Raw genomic sequence first — 20,676 nt, forward strand, 5'->3', positions numbered from 1 at the left:
GAAAAATGGCATACCATTATTTGCATTAAAGGCACAACACCTCCCTTGGTTTCACCCAACCATGGCTAAGAGTAGTTTTTATGGTGCAAAACGTATCGTCAAGCTACTAAAAATATCAGGGTATTTACCAGAATAGCTTAGTAAATGCCTTTTTAAAAAGGTATGCAATTCCTTCCCAGTGGCCCATTTTACTCAAATAAGCCACAGAAAAATTGTATAAAAAGATTTATTGAAATTCATCAATGACAAACAGACATAAAACTCAAAGTTTGGCTCTTCTGGGAAAAAAAACTGTTGCAAATGTATTTATACAGATGAAATATTGACTAGGAAATACAAGTCACTTCTAAAGCTATTTTAAAGAGGGATATGAAAGTAAAACTGTACATTCACTAGGTATTTTCAGTCATTTTACTGACTTCCACTAGGTAAGAAAATACAATTTTGTATTAGTATCTCGTGCTTGAGTGTATGAAAAGAAACCTCCTACCCTACATGCTGAACTGCCTCCTGTATTTAGGTTTGTAAAAATTTTCAAAGTATATAGCACAAGTGGAAGTAGTTTCTCATCACTTAAAATTGACTAGGTGTTATATATTACAGACCAAAATAGTACACACCTTATTTAAAAGGGTTGAAACATTTTTTTATTACAATTGTCAAATTCATTTCACTAGTAACTCAGGAATTAGGAACACTTTTTATATATATTTATATATATATTTAAATGCCTGCCATTTTCAGTGTATTGGCTATACCCTAGCCAAAAAAAAAAACCCAAACCCAAAAACAAACAGAAAGGAAAACACACAACACACAGGGCAGGGAGGGGGGATTGCAAATTCACCCCACAAACCAGATCCAAAGGAACACCCCAAAAAAACCCAACAAAAACATTTGGTCACTATTTACATACAGCAAAATAAAAGGTACCTACAAAAGCAGGGAAAGCATTGGCTGAAAATGGCAGTCATTCACGGACAGGCAACAAAGAAATCACTTTATCAATATGCCATTCTCACACCTGTTGCTGTGGAGGGATGCTTTGCCTAAATTTGCAGCATCCCCCAAAAAAATGCTTATAATGTATTTAGTGACTGGCAGCGGTGGAAAAATCCCAACAACCAATGCTATTCAGCTGTCTCAGAACAGAGTATGTGTATTTGGGGTATCATCAACTGATCTTAAACTTTTTTTGTCTTTTTTTTTTTTTTTTCCAAAGATGTCAAACTATCCACTCCAATAATAAGAAACAAATTACCACTTGGTTTATACTTACTATTGCAGTTACAGGGACTGAGAGAGGGCCACAAAGAAAAAATTTAAAAAGAATAGGAGGAGGAGTGGCAGTAAAAATAGTATTTTATTCCCTTGCCCACCCAGTCTGCTTCTCCCTCTCGTTCCCACAGCAACATTAAAATCAGAAAAAAAAAAAAAGAAAAAAAAAAGAAAAAAAAAGAAAAAAAAAGGTTGGGGGTGTGGGGAGGGAAAATACAGGGTAAAAACAGTCAAATCACAATAGGAAATTTTCAAAATAGGTTATTCAGTTTAGTCATCTTCATCCCCTTCATCTTCAGGTTCTCGTTTTCTCTTCTGTCCCCGTTCTTCATCTAGAAAATAAAACACAACTTGAATCACATGAGTGCTCCCTCATACTGCTGAGGAGTTGAACAAGTTCAACAAGCTTCTACTTTGGCAACTGGCTTACTATCAAAGGAGCAGGAATACAAACAGAAGCCTGTTTTTTAGACAATGGTATTTGACTTTTTAAAAAAAAATTATTATTATTATCTCTAGCAAAAACTGGATTGCTGCCATACCAGGCTCTTCTTCATCTTCATCGTCATCTACCTCACCATCGTTGTAGCCTTCTTCATCCTCCTGAATTAGAAAAAAATAAAGGAAGGATTAAAAAAAGTCAGTTTCAGTACAGGACCCTTCACAATTTGGCAATATCCAAAAGCATTTTACAACAGAGAGAAAGTCCTTGAAGTATCTTAAACAAAAACCAAACAAAAAGGTAGACACTTCCCACACACTTATATAAGTGCGGTTTTTTGCTACAGTGTAACTGCACCCTGGCCCAAGTTTCATTGCAGAAAATCAGAAACAATCATAGCAGCCACTTCTAGCTTCAAGTCTTCAGTGAGAATATGGTTTTATACTTCACGCTGATATGCAGCTGCAAATTTTCTTAAGATGTCCTGAGTTTAGTAAAACTTGACTGGTCAGTAGGAGAAGGCACATATTCTAGGGGTAGAGAGAGTTAAAACACAAACAGACACCTCCAGAGCTTGAGGAGCTGCTGTTGGTTTTGAGAAGAGGCTGACCAACCATTCAGGAGTGGCAGTTAAGTATCTAAGATTGTTTGACTGGCTGAGAGATAATATTACCTCCTACAGTCAAATTTTAGCCCCATCCCAGTGGTTCTGCTAACAGCAAAGTCTCAGCAGACTGTGACAGGCTCAGCACACCCTACACACTGGAGCTGGACTATGCTAAGAATTTAAGCATCCTGAGGAATCACAAGGTACATGCCCAACGAGGAACATCGGTCTGAGAGCACAGTCAGTAATTCACGTACCACTCTCTTGTCTGTATGGAGGCTGTAACCCCAGCCCTTCAAAGGCCCCACAAACTAGGTCTGCAGACGTTCCCGATAGTATTTTTGACATCAGCCCAATAAATAGAATGATTTCATGTCAATGGTCACTAGATGGCAGCTGGCTCATAGACAGGCATGCCTCAAAGCCCCCCCCCCCCCCGCGATGCTTCTCAAGTAAAAAAGCAAGCACACGCTTGAAGTACTCAAAGCCTCCAATATTTGGTCCATTTCTTGCCCAACTATTCCCAGTTAGAGCATGTTCACTCTACACCCATTATTAACTGCATAAATCCTTACCTCCTCTTCTCCGCTCACATCCTCCTCTTCTCCTTCTTCTTCTTCCTCCTCATCTTCTTCGTCTTCTACTACCTGAGCATCATCATCATACTCCTCTTCTATACAGTCAAACAAGATTAACCACTCAGACATTTAAAGTTTACTTTTTTTCCAACATTGCCACCTGAGATGTGACCTCCTAGCGACACAAGGAGCAAATGGAAAGCATTGCTTAAGGTCTGTACAGAATTAAAGGTAGCTCTCCAGCTGCTAGACAGGACTAGATGTAGTCCTGTGCCTCTTTAGCCTAGTGACAGGGTAGTGTGGCAGCTGCACCCATGGTCTGAACTGCTCAAGGGCTGCAGGGGCCTTGACAGTAAGTCACAGCAGCCTCAGGACTGCTTTAGCTTCAGCTGCTCCAGTTCCCACTACTAATACGCATTTCTGAGCCCATGGGACACTTGCAGCTCTTCATCTGCAAGTGTTCATCTGCTCCCACCAGGGATAGAGCAGACCTTGACAAGCCAACCATGCACTGGGAACCCTCCCCAAGGGACAGCCCTTGCCTTTATGCTGCCAGAGCAATACAAGAGGCTCACACACAATCCATCTTATGGGTTTGCAATCTCTTTTCAAGAGTAAAGAGATTAAATGCAACTAGTCCAAGCAACAAGCCAGAAATTGTTTTTCCATGCTGCAGGAATGGTGTTATGGAGCTTTTTCATGCATTTGAATACAGGCCCAAACTTGTACTCTGATGAGGAGAACCTGTCCCTGCTGAACCTGCGTGCTGCTGGCTGAATGCACTGCTCTGCCAGGCACTGCTGCAGCACTCACCCCTCTCACCAGAGCTCACATTCAGCACTCGAGGGAAAAGTGCAAGTCCAGCTATTCTGCTTTTGCTGTGCAGCTGGGTTTGAAGAGTCTAGCAAATTCCCCAAACTCAGCCGGATACTCATCCGACTGGTACACTGATGCCTCTGAGTGCAGTCTGCCGGGGAGGCAGAACAGCACCTACAGCGCAGTGGGACCCACCGTACATTTTCCTAACACTAAAAAGTTGCTTGCTGCCTAATTAGTGCCTTTCACAGAGCTTGCCCCAGGCAGACTTCAATACATACACTCTCCTCTCTTCTGCCTTATCTCAACTAGTTCATTTTGTCCTCACAGGGCAGCTACAAACTCCTATTAATGCCTTGGCTCCTTTACTTAATTCCTTGACTCAGCTACTTTTTTCTATGCCCGGTCTGGTTCTCCACCCTACCCTTCTCCATCAGTCTCTACACAATTGCTCATACCTCCCTGACTACACAGTTCCTGGAAAACTGCAGTGTGAGCACGCCATCCTTTCTTACCCATTTCTGCCTTATGTCCTCATCCCCTGGGGTGTACTGTTCCCTGAACTCTTTCAGGGTCTTACTCCTCCTGGTCCCTGTCTTCTACCACCCTTTCACTCCCTACCTTTCGCTAGAGATAAGACTGAGATAGTAGCTCCTTCAGGCCCTGCCCATCTTCTCTCCCCTCATTCCTTCAGAGGAAGCTGATATACTTCTGCTTCACATCAATTGGAAGGAGCTGCTTGAGGACACCCTTCTCCTGCCACCAAGTCAGAGCTGGAAGCAATATGTACCACGCAGCACAGCAATCTTTCAACTTACGTACACCAAGTAGCACAAATTCACATACCGTCTTCATCTTCCTCGTCGTCGTCTAAGCCCTCCACGTACCCCTCTGCATCAGAGTCCGGTGCTTCTTTGTCATCTCGATCTTTCACTAGAGATAAGACTGAGAAAGTAGCTCTTTCAGGCCCTGCCCATCTCCTTTCCCCTCGTTCCTTCAGAGGACACTGAGGTACTTCTCCTTTACATCAGTCAGGAAGGAGCTGCTGAGAACACCCTTCTCTTGCCAACAAGTCAGAGCTGGAAGTAAAATGTACTAGGCAGCATATCGATCTTTTAACTTACGTACACTAAGTAGCACAATTCACATACCATCTTCATCTTCCTCCTCGTCATCTAAGCCCTCCACGTAGCCCTCTGCATCAGAGTCCGGTGCTTCTTTGTCATCCCGATCGTAGCCATCGAGGTATGTGAGTTGCGGGAGAAGATTGAATACGTTTTCTCTATAGTCGTTCAAGTTGGTTACCTCGCAATTGAAAAGATCTAGACTCTTCAGGTTTTCTAACTTTTTCTGCAAAGAAAGAAAAGTCTCTGAAGTTCAGTGTTACAATAATTCTCTACACAGCAGAGAATGCAATAGCAGCCAGAGTTTATGTGCTCAAGAGCTTCCCATGACAAAAGGGTCATTTTCATCTCTGCCTGCTAAACTGGTGTGGAACAGCAATCTGCAATGCCTGGCCATTGCTGCTTTGGTATCTGAGAGCAGAAAATGCCCTCTCTCAAGATCAGCATCTTGCAAGTAGAAGACTGAAGTCTGGAAAGAGGTAATGGTGCAAAAATCACACATGCTGCAAGGGGCCAAGCTAAGAATAAGTAATAGTCCACTCAGTTATCCCAAAAGTACAAGGCAAGATATTGGAGGCAGCAGCCAGGTCTATTTAAACTACTATTTTCAATGGAAGAAGAAACAGACTATTCTTTGGACGCAAGGATTTTGCTAAGAGAGATTTTAAAAATTTTAATGACTGTACCTTAGCCTTTGGAAAAATGAAAAAAGGCTTAGAAATTGAACAGGAATTAAATTCCTGGTTTTAGTTTGGGGTTTTTTTTGAGGTAGTCTGCACTGCCCACAGCACTTCAAAGTACTAACAACAAAAGCACAAGCAGTTGAGGATTTGTATCAAGTCTTATGAAATATCTCCCTTCTGGAGTTCAGTCTGTAAAGCAACGGTGACATCAAGAAAACAATAAGCCTGAAACTGGGAGCAGTTACAATCTTCTCTCTCATTTGTTTGTTACATGAGTTTAATGGCTCTGCTCTTTCCTTCTGCTGGGGGAAAGGAGATCCAAGATGGACTCGTCTGAAAACTGCTCCTTGAGACATTTTAAGAGCAAGCATTTGGGAAACAAGCATGAGCCAAAACTCTTCCTTTCTGGAGAGCAAAGGGCACACAAACCAAGAACTAGAAAACAGCATTACCAGAATTGACACTTCGATGCTTTTTGGAACCGTGACCTGACAAACTTGCTCTCAGCACTTGAAATAAGAAGTATAATGACCGTGAGCAGGAGAGGCAATGGAAACCAGCAGGAATATGTTGGAAGCTCAGCAACCTCTGCCCAGCTGCAGCGAGCAACCCCATACAGAGGCACATGGTGCTGCAGCTGGCCCCTGCCACCATCAGCACACGCTGCACCCCTGGGCAGAAGTGGTGGCTGGTGATTTTTAGACCCAACACTTCAACAGAAAACACACCGAGCTGAAGCAGAGCATCTGGGAGAGAGACCCGTAGCCCACACCACCGTGGAAAGCCATGGTTGTCCCTGCAGAGCCCGTGGGGAAAGCCCAGCCCCGGCAGCGGCCAAGCCGCAGCCACTAGAGGGAAGCAGCCACCGCTCATGCTGCCGGCACAGCCCCAGGGCAGGGCTGAGAGACAGCCCGGGGCCAGGCTGAGCCCCACAGCAACCTGGCTGGAGAGATAAGCACGGAGGACACTCCACTGCAAGCTGCTTTGGGACCTTCCAAGCCCATAATGCCTCTACTCGTCACAAAATGGGGTTTGATTTCACCCTGTACCGCATCAACTTACCAGAGGTTCTATTGTACCGAGATCTTTTATTTTGTTGCCGCTTAGATTTAGATGCGTGAGGTTTGGACACTTTTCTGCCAACACTTCCAGTCCTCCTGAGATTCTGTTGTCGCTTAGCTCGAGCTAAAAGGCACATAAACATCTTGAGTTTTTAGTGCAAACATGTACCACAAAGCAGTCTGGTCAGCTACATTACGTTTTTATACAAACAACTATTTGACACATGCAGTAGAGTGCAAAGAGGGAGGGATATGGCATAGGACATTTTATTTACCTTCTTAAGTTTGTTTAACTTTGGTAAGTTTGCAACTGAGGTTAAGCCTACGTTGATTGTACTTAAGAATTCCAGCTCTTCAAATTCATCTGTGAGGCCTTCGATTTTGCCTTCGTATGACCTACAGTTGTCAAGAACGAGTTCTTTAACCTGGAAAGAGAACAATGCAAAATGTGCATAAAACGTTCTGCATGGAGGATAAAGATTTCACTCACAAGCAAAGGATGGCACAGATCAGGCAAAAATGAAAGGTATTCCAGTAAACTGGCAAGTATGGGAAAGGTTACTTTCAGTCTCTGATCCCTACTTTTGCTAGCATGGTTAGCGCTGTTTCAGAAACAGAGGTATTTGGCTTTGCTTCAACTGCCCACCTTGGTATTGTTCTAAGAACAATGTAAACTGTTCAAAAACATTAATCCTGATTTAACCAATTTGACTGTTAGAAGTAGCATCGTATTTAGTAAATGCAAGCAATAAGCATTCTAAAAAATATAAACCCAACCTATTTATTTTTAAACTAACCTACAACTTTGACACTCCATACAACTCATGTGCTATTACAATGCACCATCAGCTGTTAAAATAGCTTATTTCTGCATGCAAAAATTATTTTAGCTTTTCAAGCGTGGAGAGATTACTGTCTCCTCAGACACTCCTGAAACCTAAAGAAGGTACTAGTGATCCTAAACCAGGTCTTGTTGCAGTCCTCCACCCTCACCCCTCCTCATTAGAGTAGCTTAATAATGATAGTACTTTAGGGGAAGATCTCCAGAGAGGCAACTCCTTTCTTGGGGAACTGCAAGGGATGTGTAGGATGATGCTGGCAGGGGAGGTTCCATGAGCATTGCTGCTGCAGCAGCAGTATACCCCTTATCTCCCTCGCCCTGTTGCAGCAGGGAGGCTCCAAGGAAGAGGTGATGATAATGTCCCCATGGGCCTGAGCAGCACAGGACCTGCCCGACAGCCAAAGCTGGACAGCCACACGGGTGTGTACAGTAAGTTACAGCCTGCAGGGTTTTGTTGTTGTTTTTAAACAGAGCACCAGTCTTTTTGCAGGTGCTATCTTCAACAGACACCAAACAACAGCATCAATACAAAAGAGCCCCTAAATACGCCCCAGCCTGAATAAGACTGCTCCTTTTCACCCTAAACCCAGGTCAGCCTTATGGGATTCAAGTCCCTCAGTAGCCAGCATGAGCTTTCCTGAGCTGTGGGGAAGCTCTGCCACTGAAGACTATGACTCCACAGGAAGGGCCCACCCATTTGGGGAACATGCAGACATTTTCACACCGACGGAGAATTTCTGGGGATTATTTCTCCCCTATAAAACACCTAGGAAAATCCATCCTTCTGCGTGCACTGCAGACTCCATCCCGTGCTTGAGGTTTGTTTACAGGTTTGGAGAGGGAGGGAGTGGTGCTTTATGCTGAGGATGGGATAAAAGAAGTCTGCAGTGTATGCAGAAACACGAAGCAACTCTTCGTTTCACACCAAGGACAGTTAATGTGCAAATATTTAATTTTCTTAATTTTTTTATTACTGTAATCCCACTGCTCAGAGAAGAATCCTATGTAGTTTTATAGCTCCAAATAACATCCCTAGATTTCTAATTAAATCCCAGGCACTGAAGTCAATAGGGAAGTCAGCCCAAAGCAACACAAGAGTACAAGTGATTCATTGAGAGTAGGAGGACCAGCGTTAGACAGGAAATATATTTTCCAAGACTCTACAATTTTCCTAGAAGAATTATGATAGGGAATGACTACACAAAAGTCTTCCAGAAGAATTTTAGACTGGTTAGAATAAACCAAAGATCCAGGTCAAATGCTCCTGATCCCAAATACATCTATTCCACTGGGGGAAAAAACCCCAAACAACAAAACCCCAAAAGCAAACCACAGAAAACCCCCTTTGCTTTGAAACTTAGACAGCAGGAAAGCCATTTTAAAGGCAAACATGCATATCTTCTTACTGTAACACTATTTAAGTATCAGGATCCTCCAGCGAGATCAATTTGGGGACAAACACACGGTTTTCTCAGTCATCTGCTTCACACACACACAGAGCTCCCGCCAAAAAAATTAAAGAAGGAAAAAAAAAGTAAAATAAAAGAAGCTCCACCCCAAACCCAGACCATACAGCAGCTACATCCCCCCTTCCTTGCTCACCAGCACACGAGGCCCCTGCCTGCCCCACTATCTCCTCTGGCCAGCGAGGTGGCTCATCAGGGTACCCACCTAACAGACACATTTTGGAGCAAGGAGGGTAAAGGAGCACAGCTGCACTGTGCCACATGAGAAGAGGTTCTCTGCAGAAAGGGGCTGATCTCCATGCTGTGTAGAGCGCAAGGTCTTTTTTTGCCTTATCCTCTTTGCAAACTAAGTTTGCAAGAGCACACATAGGAAGATGAAGCAAGGCAGAAGGGATTTCAGGGAAGGAAAATGCTCACAGCTGCAGCAGCCAGCACAGTTTAGAGTCAGCTCTGGCTCTGAGTTATGCAGCAGACCAAAGGCAGAAAGTGAAGCAGCGCCTAAACCTCACACTGAGAAAGAAATGGCATCTGCCCTCACTCCAGGAGGTGGGACATCCATCCCTTAATCCTCCCCAAACGCAGGATGGAGAAGAGGCAAACAGGGAATCGGACAAAGCTTCCTCAGGGGTAGAGAAAAGATTTGATGGGGAGCTGGAAATAGCAATGGATGCAGAAAAAAAAACTCTTTAATATGGTGGCAGAAGAGCCAACTGGCTTCTACTTTTAGTTTGCTCTTTTGAGGGCAAGACTGCGGTTTCCTCTCTGCTTTTCAGAAAACTTTGATACATAACTGCAATGCTCTCTTCTTCACTGCACCCAGTACCAAGATACTGGGCAAAGGTACAGTCAAAACAACTCCACAGCAAAGCTATCATGGAATAAAACCAGCCAGGTCTGCAAGTGGTAGAAAGCTTGGTTGAATCGAAGAGCTCGTTTAGGAAAACAGCAGGGTACAGGCTCCTAACACTCCCCAAGTGCAATCACAGCAACATAATTTCAGTGCTTATGTGGTCAGAGGTATATTAATACACTGAATTGCTTCTGAAAGAACATGACTTCATAAAATAACATTCAAGACAAAATTAAGACGGCTTCATGTTCTAAGAGATTTAAGAATCCTGTAGAAAATACACGCATGCAAAAGGAGGACAAACTGGGCTTGCGGGGCTTCTCCCAACTTCACTGCCACATGCGCTCTCACTGCTGCATCACACCCAATTCTCTTGCATACAGTACAAGCAGTAGAAACTACCACCAGCTTATACAGTTTTTCTAAGTATTAAAATTACCCTGCAGCTCTTTGCCCATAGCCTCTCAGCCTGTGCTCCTGCGCATCCCACTCTCCTCCACTTCCACTCTCACTTGCCATCTCCTCCTTAAGAACTTGCTGTTTTGCAGCTAACTGGAGAGGGCACTGCCCTCCAAGGCCCCTCTGGATTATTATCAGGACACTTTTCCAATGTGCTGGCTGCTGCACAGAGGTCTCTTCTCAAACCTTAGCCCCTTTGTGAGGATGTTGGGCCTCATCCAGGCGTACTACAGCCTTGACAGTTAGTGAGCTCATAACTGTGTCAGTATACAGAGAGGGAGAAGTGGAAAGGTGACCTTAGTAAAGCTACATTCCATCTAAAACAGCTCACTACCACGAAAGTATGACAGAAGGACTAAAACCCTATTCCTCGTTTGTTTTTCAGAAGTCTTTGTAATCTTAAGGAAAATTCCACCTCCTGAATCACTCTCCAAACATCTACTGAACTTCCCTGAAAATGCACAGTAAGACTACAATTTTTACATTTCTTTCTCATCTTCTGTCACTGAAACACAGAATAAACCTTTGCCTGATGCAAGTAGCCTGGGCGAGCACCCTTTCTGAGTCTTGTTATATACCTGAATGAAATGAGTGGGCCTCAGCTGGTCTGAACCAATTTAGCTGTATCACACTGCAGTCTCTGTAATAGTACAGACACAGAGATAAGCCATCAGAATTAAGGAGGACAATCTGAACACATTTGGAGAGAGAGGCTAAGGGAGTTAAGTGTCCTCAGCTAATTTGTGTTTAGCTGCATCAAAGACAAGAAGATAAAACTTGCAGAAGTTGTGTATTATTAACTGTATCACTGTCTATACCACAATGCATAAGCAAATCAAAGCACTAATTGGAGTAAGTACTAATATGAGTACTAGTAAAAGACAAACCACATGACCTTTACTTATCTTCACAAAAAACTGCTACATAGTGAGAAACAGTAGAAGAGCAACACGCCATAGGCAACCAACCACCATGAACAACACCGCAACACTTAACCTAAACAGCTAAGAAGGCACCCACAGGTGAACATCGAGCAGAAAGCCTAACACGTGGGTGGCTAGGTTGGTTCCCGTCGTACGTAACCATGTCTTCGATAGCATTTAAGATAAGGCACCATCAGGTGCTTGGGTAGGGATATTACACATCGTACACCTTCAACTGTCAAGCGTTTCGCACCCAGCCTACCGTTCTGCCTTGTCCTCTGCGTTTCTGGAGTGGCTCAGGGCTCTGCTACCCTCTCCCCAATTCAGTGTGTGCCATCTGCTCCTACTCCAAGCATACTTCTGCTTGAGCGCTGCTGTGTGGTTTTCTGGTTATCAGTCCTTAGTTTTCAGCAGTCACATGTAAGCAAGGAGACTGCTGCTTCTTCAACAAACTCTTCAGACCACGCGCCTTGGACCTGTTCTCCTGTGGTCATCCCAGTTTCTATTTCTGATAGTCCCAGATGCCTTCAGCACATGACATGACATCACATCTCTGTTAACACATGCTGCACTGTTAACTGTGGATTACAGCATCCCCTATATCTCTTCATGACTTTCATGACATCACACTCTACATTACTGCCTGCTTGATAACCAGGGACTCTTATCTTTTTTCTACTATGGTTACTGCATTAAGCTGTGTTCCCAAATGCATATACAACATCCTTAATATAGCCATGTCGTATACTGCAAAACTCCAACCTACTCCTAGGGTAAGAACAGGCAACCATGTGTAAGCAGCCACTGGCTTTCATGGCAGTCATCTCAAGTGACATCTGGGACTCACTCACTGTGCACAGTACCTGGCACACCTTCCCCTACCTCCCTTTCCCAGTGCTGGCTGCCTCTCTGGAAGGGACCATACTCTCATCAACACACACGCAATCAATAGAGTATAATCACACACAGACAACTGTTAAGCTGCACATGTCACCACCTTAACCTTTAATCTATATTTCCATTGTAACACGTAAAAAGGCTAAGTCTCTACTTCAGAAAGCCTACAACCCATGGGCACAGAGATCCATGAAGTTGGGACTAAATTCCCAAATCCCATTCTGTAATTGAAGGCTTAACAAGGTGACAGGAGGACACAGTTGTGAATATAATTTTAAAAGATAAAAGGTAAATTTACAAGTACAAATACCACTCTGCTGGCTTTACAAGCAGAACAGCAAAGGCTGTAACATCTCATTTTCAGCACAATGGACCAGATGCTTTTGAAGTGTACATTGCATATGGTACCCCTAGGACAGGAATATCCCACTATGCGGCATTTTTATTGAAAAAGCAGGTAAAGATGAGGGTGTTAACTCTGTCCTGCACTGCTCTCAACCAAATGATCCAGGGGAGCATTCAGAGAAGTCCTCCATACTTCTTAACCCAATGGAAACCTCATGTGGAGGAGGGCAAAGCTGTGGAAAGAAGGGAGGGGAGAGCAAGGGAAGCCTGTTGTGGTAAGTGGTAGTGAAGTCCAAATTACTTTGAAAGCAGAGACAGTTTTATTCTTTCCCAGATGCACATGCACTTCTTCAAGACACTTCCGTTTCTGTCTGTGGGATTTTTTTGGTCTCAAAAGCCTGCATAGCCCATGCAAAGCTTTGCATCGCTCCACAGTAAAGAAGGACTATTGCTGTCTACTGTAACCAGACTGTCAAGAGTTGTGTCCTCCTACTTCTTGTACCATATTCTAGATCTGTACTCAGGCAGATTTGGGGAACCTTGAGTAGCAACAGATCTGCTTAGGTTTCTATTCCACTCGGTTTGTGCAGCAAAATTTAAGAGAAGCCAGCCCTCCACAGTCACAACGTTCTTGTTTGCTGGGGAAGGCATCAGTTTGACAAGGCTCAAGATACTGCCCAAGTCTTGCAGGAGCCCACTGCTCATGCTCAGCTCCACAGTGATGGTAAGGACATGATGTTCTCCACGCTCATGTTACAAGCTTCCCCCAAAGTTACTACTGGAGGAGATAAACATTGCATGAATTTCCATTTCAGATACTATCTGGAATGTGACTGCCACAGAATTCTTGAATGAACAGCCTACTTAATACCTTGGGCTAACAAAGCTGCTCTGAATGCTCAAAGACGTGATGCCATTTCTGCTCTAAGATGATCACCAAAATGTAACCAACCTGAAGAACTTAATTTTTTTTTAAAAAAAGATAGTACCACATGCCATTTGCCACCTGCATTCAAGATGGATCTTCAGCCATGTTAGGACCCCCTGTGATACAAACACACAGCAGAGCCAGGCTACACATAGTTCAGCTCCTGGTGGAAAACACTGAGAGAAAGAGGAATGCAGAATAATCTCTCGCCCAAATTAGAGCAGCTACTAGGCTGCTGTACATCAATTCAGACACCCCTCAAGAGCTGCTCAGCTTTTCCAGGCTTGCCAGTGCTGCCCGTTCAGGCTGTGCCCCCTGCTACCTCTGGCATGCTGCCTGCAGGCAGGCAGGCAGGGGAGGGGAGGGAGGCAGGTGCCATGGCACCAACTGTGCTGGCTTGGTGCCATGAGGGATTCCCCTTTAGCGGGGCAATCCTCCACTGCTCCTTCTGGGCTCGGGGATGAGGATCTAACTGCAAACAGAATTAAATTTAACAGGGAAGGGAAAATTCCGATAGTGTTGACATCCTCTTTCTCCCCCAAGATACACAGGGAAAAAGCAAACCAGAATAAAGGCACCAACTGCAGGTGACAGCAGTTAAGTTTTTCTCCTTACTAAACCAGCACATGATTTTGGATTTTGATACATCCCTTCAAGGCTTTTTTATGAGTATCTGAGATGAGATAAATAGATTTAACTCACTTGCAGTACATGTCTTAAACTAGTTAGCCAACGCCCATTTACCTCGCACAGGCTCTGGTCATTACTGTATTGGGCACAGAAACTGCAATTCCCGGGGCAGGGAGCAATGCTGCGCGAAAGATGGCCATGTAACACAAACCACTTCCCTTGAGATACAGGCAAGATATCTAGCAGCCAGAGTACTTGAGAATTGTATTAGCAGAGGCAGTGACTGACGGCTGGGAAGGGACTGGATGGGATTAATGCGTATACCTTGTAATTTTGAGCAGTGGTCCATTACCACCATTACGGACACCAGGTACAAGCAAAGATCTTCACCACGGCTGAATGCCAGGCGCCTGTCAGGATTTCAACGAAGTTCAGGCTTAAGTTTACAGGATTTCCCCCAGGCACACTCCCCACACCTGGACAAAGGTGTCCCTTCCACCGGCACTCTGCAACTGGCCCCTTCAATACCAAGCAATTCACAAATGCTGAACAAAACATCTTCCAGCGCAGACTGGTTCAATGGCAACCTGCTCCACACTTCTAGCTGTTTTGCTTATTTTATACCCATTCAACTGAGCTAAACTCCAAATTCTTGCAACAAGGTCATGTGAAACTACTACTGGACTTCAAAATTAATCTACGGTTTTTCCAAATGATGCAACCCTGTCAAACTTTCATATTTTAATTCCTCTTCTGCATCTCTTTCTCAGAAACTTCCACCAAACACTTCAGCAGAGGGTTTTAGAAGCCCAAAATTGAACTTCCAGCATCATGCCAATACAGTTTTGGTGCTTCTCATGTTTTTCACTACAAGCACCAATACGCATGGATGTGCACGGATCCCAATACTGCTGTCTTTGAACCATAACGCCATGGTTCTCATACAGGTTTACTCTGTGTTTGTACACTACACCCTAGCAAGCACTTTGTATTTAATTTATTTGATCCAAGAAGCACATGATGAAGAAACTCGGATTTACTCCGGACAAGGGTGCAACAAAGGAATTGCATGAAAATATTTCCTTAGGTACCAAGACCGATCCAGTGACAACACAGGCACCTCTGTGGACATCTGTCACAGTCCGGACTCAAGCAGCTTGTTAAACCGCTGTACCCATGTTCAAAGTGACGCAGTAAAATAGCAGTTTAAAGCCACCTTTTAAACTCCCCTTGAGCTGGGCTCTGTTTATGTTAACTCCCACAAGGATGAGCACAGTCAGCGTCCTCTTTTTGCTGGCCACTCTGCATGTATGGGGGACCCTCCAACACCCCTACACAGGCAAAGGGAAAGGAGCAGGGGAGGGGAGACAGGAAATATTTGTTGTTTTATTTGTTTACTTGTTGTTTTTGTTGGGGGGGGTGGGGTGGTGTTGTGGTTTGTTTTGTTGTTTTTTTTTTAAATCAAAGCTGCTCTGTGTTCAGAGACAGCTTAAGGCTGCTTGCACAGCTCAGAAAAAATCTGGCTCAATATCAATACATTTACTTTTTTTACCCTCTAATATTTTTCACAGCACAGCTATAAACCCTCAAAGCAATACATATGGCTCCAACTAATTTTACGTCCCTTTGCTCTGTTCTATGAGAAACTAAAGGTCCAAGTGAAACACGTAAGCGGCAGAAGGGTGAAGAGTCTTAGCAATTCTGACTATGTCTTACACTCATATCTAATTACAAGACATCTCCAGTACTAGAAAACTTCCAGAAAGAATAATCTACTGTTGTCTTTCGCAAAAAACACCCCCCCAACCACGAAACCCCATGAGTCACATAAATATACTTTCACACATTTACAAGGGTCAGTATAGCCATATGCATAAGCAACATACTAATTAATAAATCCAGAACACACTCCAGTGACATGAAAAGCTGTTTCATTCAAAAGCATATAGCTAGTTCTCATTTTTGTTTCTACTGTTAGCAGCATAACTCTGTAAAAACTCCAACTATTTCTTTAGATAGACTGTTTCAAATACATGACTAAACTGCTTGATCTTTGCATTAAATGCTTTTTAATATTCACGCTAATGTTGCTTGCGTCTCTCCTCTCTACAGATGGTATCACCTACCAGCAGAGCACTTCGCTCTGCTCCTGGCTGGGGTGGGTGACTTTGCACGGGTCACTTCAGCTCCACATCTCAGTTTCTATTTGAGAAACTGAGTGCCTGATACCACACCCCAAGTGCTTTTCATTCACTGCCAGCTATCATTAAATAAACCAGAAGCAAAACATAAGATTGCATCGCACCTCTAATTTGAAAGTTCTTGTTAGAAATTTTAAGCATTTAGCTGAACTGCTTAGTTTGTTCAGTTGCACGTACTCCGAATTGCCCTCAGCAACAAAGGACTGATGTAGAGACAGACATAAAAGAGAAACACTGCATTTAAATGAAGACTAATTTTAAGAGCTGCATGTTTAATATGGAAAGCAGTCTCTGAATATGTCAGCTGCTATAGAATGCATTGGCAAATCACACTTGCAAAAGATAAGCTTTTCCTAGCCTTTTTTTTTTTATGGCTTTGAAGGGAAAGTGTTTGATAGACCAAGTCAATGGACAAATGAGTGCTCCGGTAGAGACCACAACTTTTACACAGCAGCGTAAAGACAAAACACTAAGGCTTTTCTTGGGGGGGGAGGGGTGTGTGTGTAAGATTTCAGAGGTCATGCTTACATATGCAAGGGCTTCAGGACTGGTTTTTTAGCAACCTAGTAAAAAAATACAGACTACGTATTTACTAGCTATTTTGTCTGAAGGATAGCTGAGCAAGAGAGGAGACAGGAAAAAATTATATGCAGAACAAGTCCAATAGTGTCACATAAATAGCTGAGAAGTGTCCATCACTCCAAAGCACAACAAAAACATCACTGCTCTCTATTCCCACTTGAGACTTGTACCTCGCTGCAGACACAGAGGGTTTGGTTCATCGAGCTAAGCTGTTCGTCAATCAAGACTGCTGAAAGCCACCACGAGTTCTGCAAATGGCAAGCCCGCCTCAGCGGGCGGCATGGAGAGGACCTCCCTTCCCGGCACCCTGGGGAGTCCTGCTCCCTCCCAGACATGGAGCTGGGATCCCAGAGCTGCCTGGGATTCTGGTGTGCAAACCAGAACTACTCCCGTAACTCTTCCTTACTTTTAATTCATTCAAAAAACATCCAAGACACAGCACCCACACGTTTCATAGGTTTGGTTCTTATTTTTCAGGCTTCTCCAATTTACCAATACCTGTACCTTTATGGCAGGAGGATGGGGGGAGTAATCCACAGAATGAATGAAATGGGAAGAACCAGTCAACATCAGCCTTACGGGATGTAAATATTTAAGAAAACAGCCACTGACACTTGTGCCACCATTCAATGTACATTTAAAGATGCATCACTGACATAGGTAATACGGTCCTTTAAAATATTTTATCTTTTACTTTATTTAAAAGTCCTAAATCCCTGCATGTGATTAGTGGTACCTCGAAATATTCAGGAGTTTCTGATGTACCTTTAGAGCAGAACAGCAGAAAGGTATATTCTATTTATTGATACATAACACACAAATCCTGCTGCAAGCATGGATTGTAATAGCTAGGCTTAAGCCTACAAGATTTGTACTGAGTTTTGGGGGTTTTCCCCCCGCCTTTTTTCAAACAACTTGTTTCATTTGCTGGGCAGGACAAGAACGCTTTTTTCTTCAGGAGATGCATTTCTTGATGGACTACAACACAATTACATCAACTAAACCCCAGCTATTTCTTGTAATGCATTTTTATCAAGCCAGTATTTGGACATACACCTGAATCATACAGAAAATTTTGTAACTGTCACTGCACTTTACATACTGCTGGTCAAAAGGGAATTCTCAAGAGTTGAGGGTTAAAAAAAATTAAAATCTACCATTGCTACTTTCTAGCAGCATCACAGGGAAATGGGAAAATTAGGCAACCAGTTTTAGATCCATATACTGGTGTTTTTCAGTTCTACATTCATAGTTCTTTTCATATGCTTAAAACTTGGTCCAAGTTAACAGAATTTGCCAAATATTTCCCTGGTCAGCCCAGTAGTCAACTGTGAAACTAAACTTCAGTGAGGACAGCTCACACATCACACCTGTTCTCCAGCCCGATTTTTGTGGGCTGCAGTCCCTCCAAGATGAGCATCCATCCATCCATCCAATAGGATGCTCATTTTAGAGGTTTGCATCTGAAAATTCAGAGACGTGAAAACCAGCTGTTATGTAAACTTGGGAGGGTGGCAAAAAAGACAGCTACTTCTTTGTACATTTATACCTGGCTGTCAGCTACGTAAGTGGTTAAGTGATACAAGTCCGCAAAAATCCATGATAATCCGCACATGCTGCATAGTTTGTACGTGATCTCATGCCTCCCTAGACACAACCATATCCCACTTTGTTTCAAACCTAGAGTACATCCCCTTCCCATTCTGGGGTTGTTCAGCCTGGGGAAAGTGAAAAAGTATGTATCTGCACACATACGCAAGACCAAAATTTTTTTTTTAAATGCAGGTCTTTAAAGTGAAGTGTATCACTTTAAACTCTTTACTGTTCTTGCAAGCATCACAACAAGGAACTAGCTTGGGGAAAAGAGCCTTTTTATTTATATTCTTCATTTGAAAGAACACTTTGTATAGATGCTTGCACCGTCTTTCCCTTCAGTTTTAAGATCTACAGAAAACCAGAGAGAAATCAGACTGTCAAATAAGTTTTAAAGTGCAACAGAGTTAGAAGAACTGTAAGAAATACTCAATGTTACAGTCAGTATTTTATCACTGTCACAGTTTTGAGCTGATAAAGCACTAAGTCCTCAGACTAAATGAACTGGCATGGTAGCTGTACACCAAGGAAGATGAGTTTTGTGTGTAATTTCAAAAACCCACCTCCGTGTCACACAGCTAAGAGCTTTAGTACTGAACCTGTTCCACCGTCTTTGCATTTTACTAATGAGTTTACGATAGGAATGAACAAGAATGCCCACAAACATGCCCAGGTGAGCAGCCCCTCTGCGAGGTCAGTGATTTCACCTACCAGTTCCTGGAGGAAACCCCATGTAAAATAATTGTACCTGGCCCATTCTAGCAAGCAGTTAATTATAATAGAAAACCATGATAAACAAAGCAACAAAGGAAACAGCAAGTGCACTACTGTTAAGTGACCACTAAATGTAACGGGACAAAAAGTTGAAATATCTGGGCAGAAAGTAGATGTGCAAGCTCAATTCTGGCTGTACAACACACAGAAAAAAACCCCAAATTTCAAGCTCCAAAACCCCAGACCTCTCACCAACACTGAATTCGTATAAAAATGGGAGGGTGAATTAAAAAAAAAAAAAAAAAAAAAAAAAAAAAAGAGGCCAAGGAAGAAATGGCTCCTATACAATCCACTTCAGGACACTTATGTTTTATTAGTCAACATGTAACCTAACAGGATTATATGACTTAACAGCCCAAAGCAGCTAGCTCAGCTGCATAGTAGCGCACAGTATTCTACACAAGAACCATGTTAGCCAGATCAAACTGTAAAATATTAATATAGGTTCAGAAGGAACAACACCTTATCAACATCCTATTATCTAAGTTTGATTTACAAAAAGTTTTGATCCTGTATGCTCTGATAACAGGATATACTAAGTATACATAAGTATAAGATGTACCACAAAACTTAAGCATGTATTGGGCAGAAACTCCAAAACAAGTATATTCACAGTTATTTTCACCAAGATTTATTTACATTACACTTAAAACTTTGAAAATAATGATCCCCCAGAAGGAGGAGAAATACTGCCTATCTATCAAAGCAGAGACTAACAAAAACAATTCACAGAACCATCCTGTTCATGCCCAAAGACTTACCAAAATCCATAAATAAATGATGTTGGCTTCTAAACCCTAGTTCCAAGTATTTTAGCTAAAGCTCTAGCTGGATTTAGCTGAATTTTATTTAATAGATATTTTAGAGAAACAGACTTCAAACCGTACACTTAATTCTCCACGACACAAAAGCACGTGCACACATCTGTAATCAATGGCTTTACAAAACAGACTCTAAACAGAACAGCATTCCCAAATGGCATCTCTATCCCCCTTCATGTGAAACCAGAAAGATTTGGCTTTATAATGGGGGCGATCACCTTCGCTACCTTGGGAAGACCGATAACACGTAACTCACTGAGAGAGCTAAAGGCTAGCAGGTAAAAAGAAAAAGTAACAGGTTAAATAAGCCTTCTACAACTAACTGCTGTAGATTTCTGCGTTACTGAGGGACAGTGAACCCCCACCAGATCAGAGCTCTCTCAGCTTTCTTTGACGTAAGCCAGAACAGAGCAAAAACTGAACACAATCCAAGCCTGGAAAAAAGGGGGGGGAGGCGGGAGAAGTCCAGCTTATAGCTAACATACTTTGAATCAAGTCTTTAAACCATAGGTCTGTCTTCATAAACGGTGAATAAGCCTCCAGCAGTAGGAGTGATGGACAAATCCACCAAAACTAGGGGATAAAAAAGCAAAATAATAATAATAATAATAAAATAATTTTTTAAAAAAAGGAGCTCCAAAAGCAGAGACCTACCTTCCCGCAGGGCCCTGCCCAAGAAGAAGGCATATTCCCAGCGCCGCGCTCCCTGCCCGGGGGGGCTGCAGGGCACCCCCGGCCCCGCTCCCGCCCGGGCGGGCGCTGCCGTGCGCGGGGCGG

The 20,676-nt window shown here is 43.1% G+C and overlaps 1 protein-coding gene across 7 annotated transcripts in view; it reads right to left on the reverse strand.

Moving 5' to 3' along the window:
• Positions 1-247: 247 nt before the first annotated feature.
• The window catches only part of ANP32A (acidic (leucine-rich) nuclear phosphoprotein 32 family, member A), a 22,226-nt gene continuing 1,797 nt past the window's right edge, over positions 248-20,676 (reverse strand). For 2 of the 7 annotated variants that reach the window (XM_010572123.1, XM_010572121.1), the window contains exons 2-8: positions 6,865-7,014; positions 6,591-6,713; positions 4,873-5,071; positions 4,568-4,654; positions 2,903-3,000; positions 1,821-1,881; positions 1,201-1,610 (exon numbers count right to left, since the gene is read on the reverse strand). In XM_010572123.1, the coding sequence (XP_010570425.1) occupies positions 1,549-1,610; positions 1,821-1,881; positions 2,903-3,000; positions 4,568-4,654; positions 4,873-5,071; positions 6,591-6,713; positions 6,865-7,014 (780 nt within the window). In that variant the 3' untranslated portion in view covers positions 1,201-1,548. The other 5 variants (XM_010572124.1, XM_010572125.1, XM_010572122.1 and 2 more) reach the window with 5 other exon arrangements.

The sequence above is a fragment of the Haliaeetus leucocephalus genome, unplaced genomic scaffold, assembly GCF_000737465.1.
Source record: "Haliaeetus leucocephalus isolate CR32 unplaced genomic scaffold, Haliaeetus_leucocephalus-4.0 Scaffold339, whole genome shotgun sequence".
Lineage (NCBI taxonomy): Eukaryota > Metazoa > Chordata > Aves > Accipitriformes > Accipitridae > Haliaeetus > Haliaeetus leucocephalus.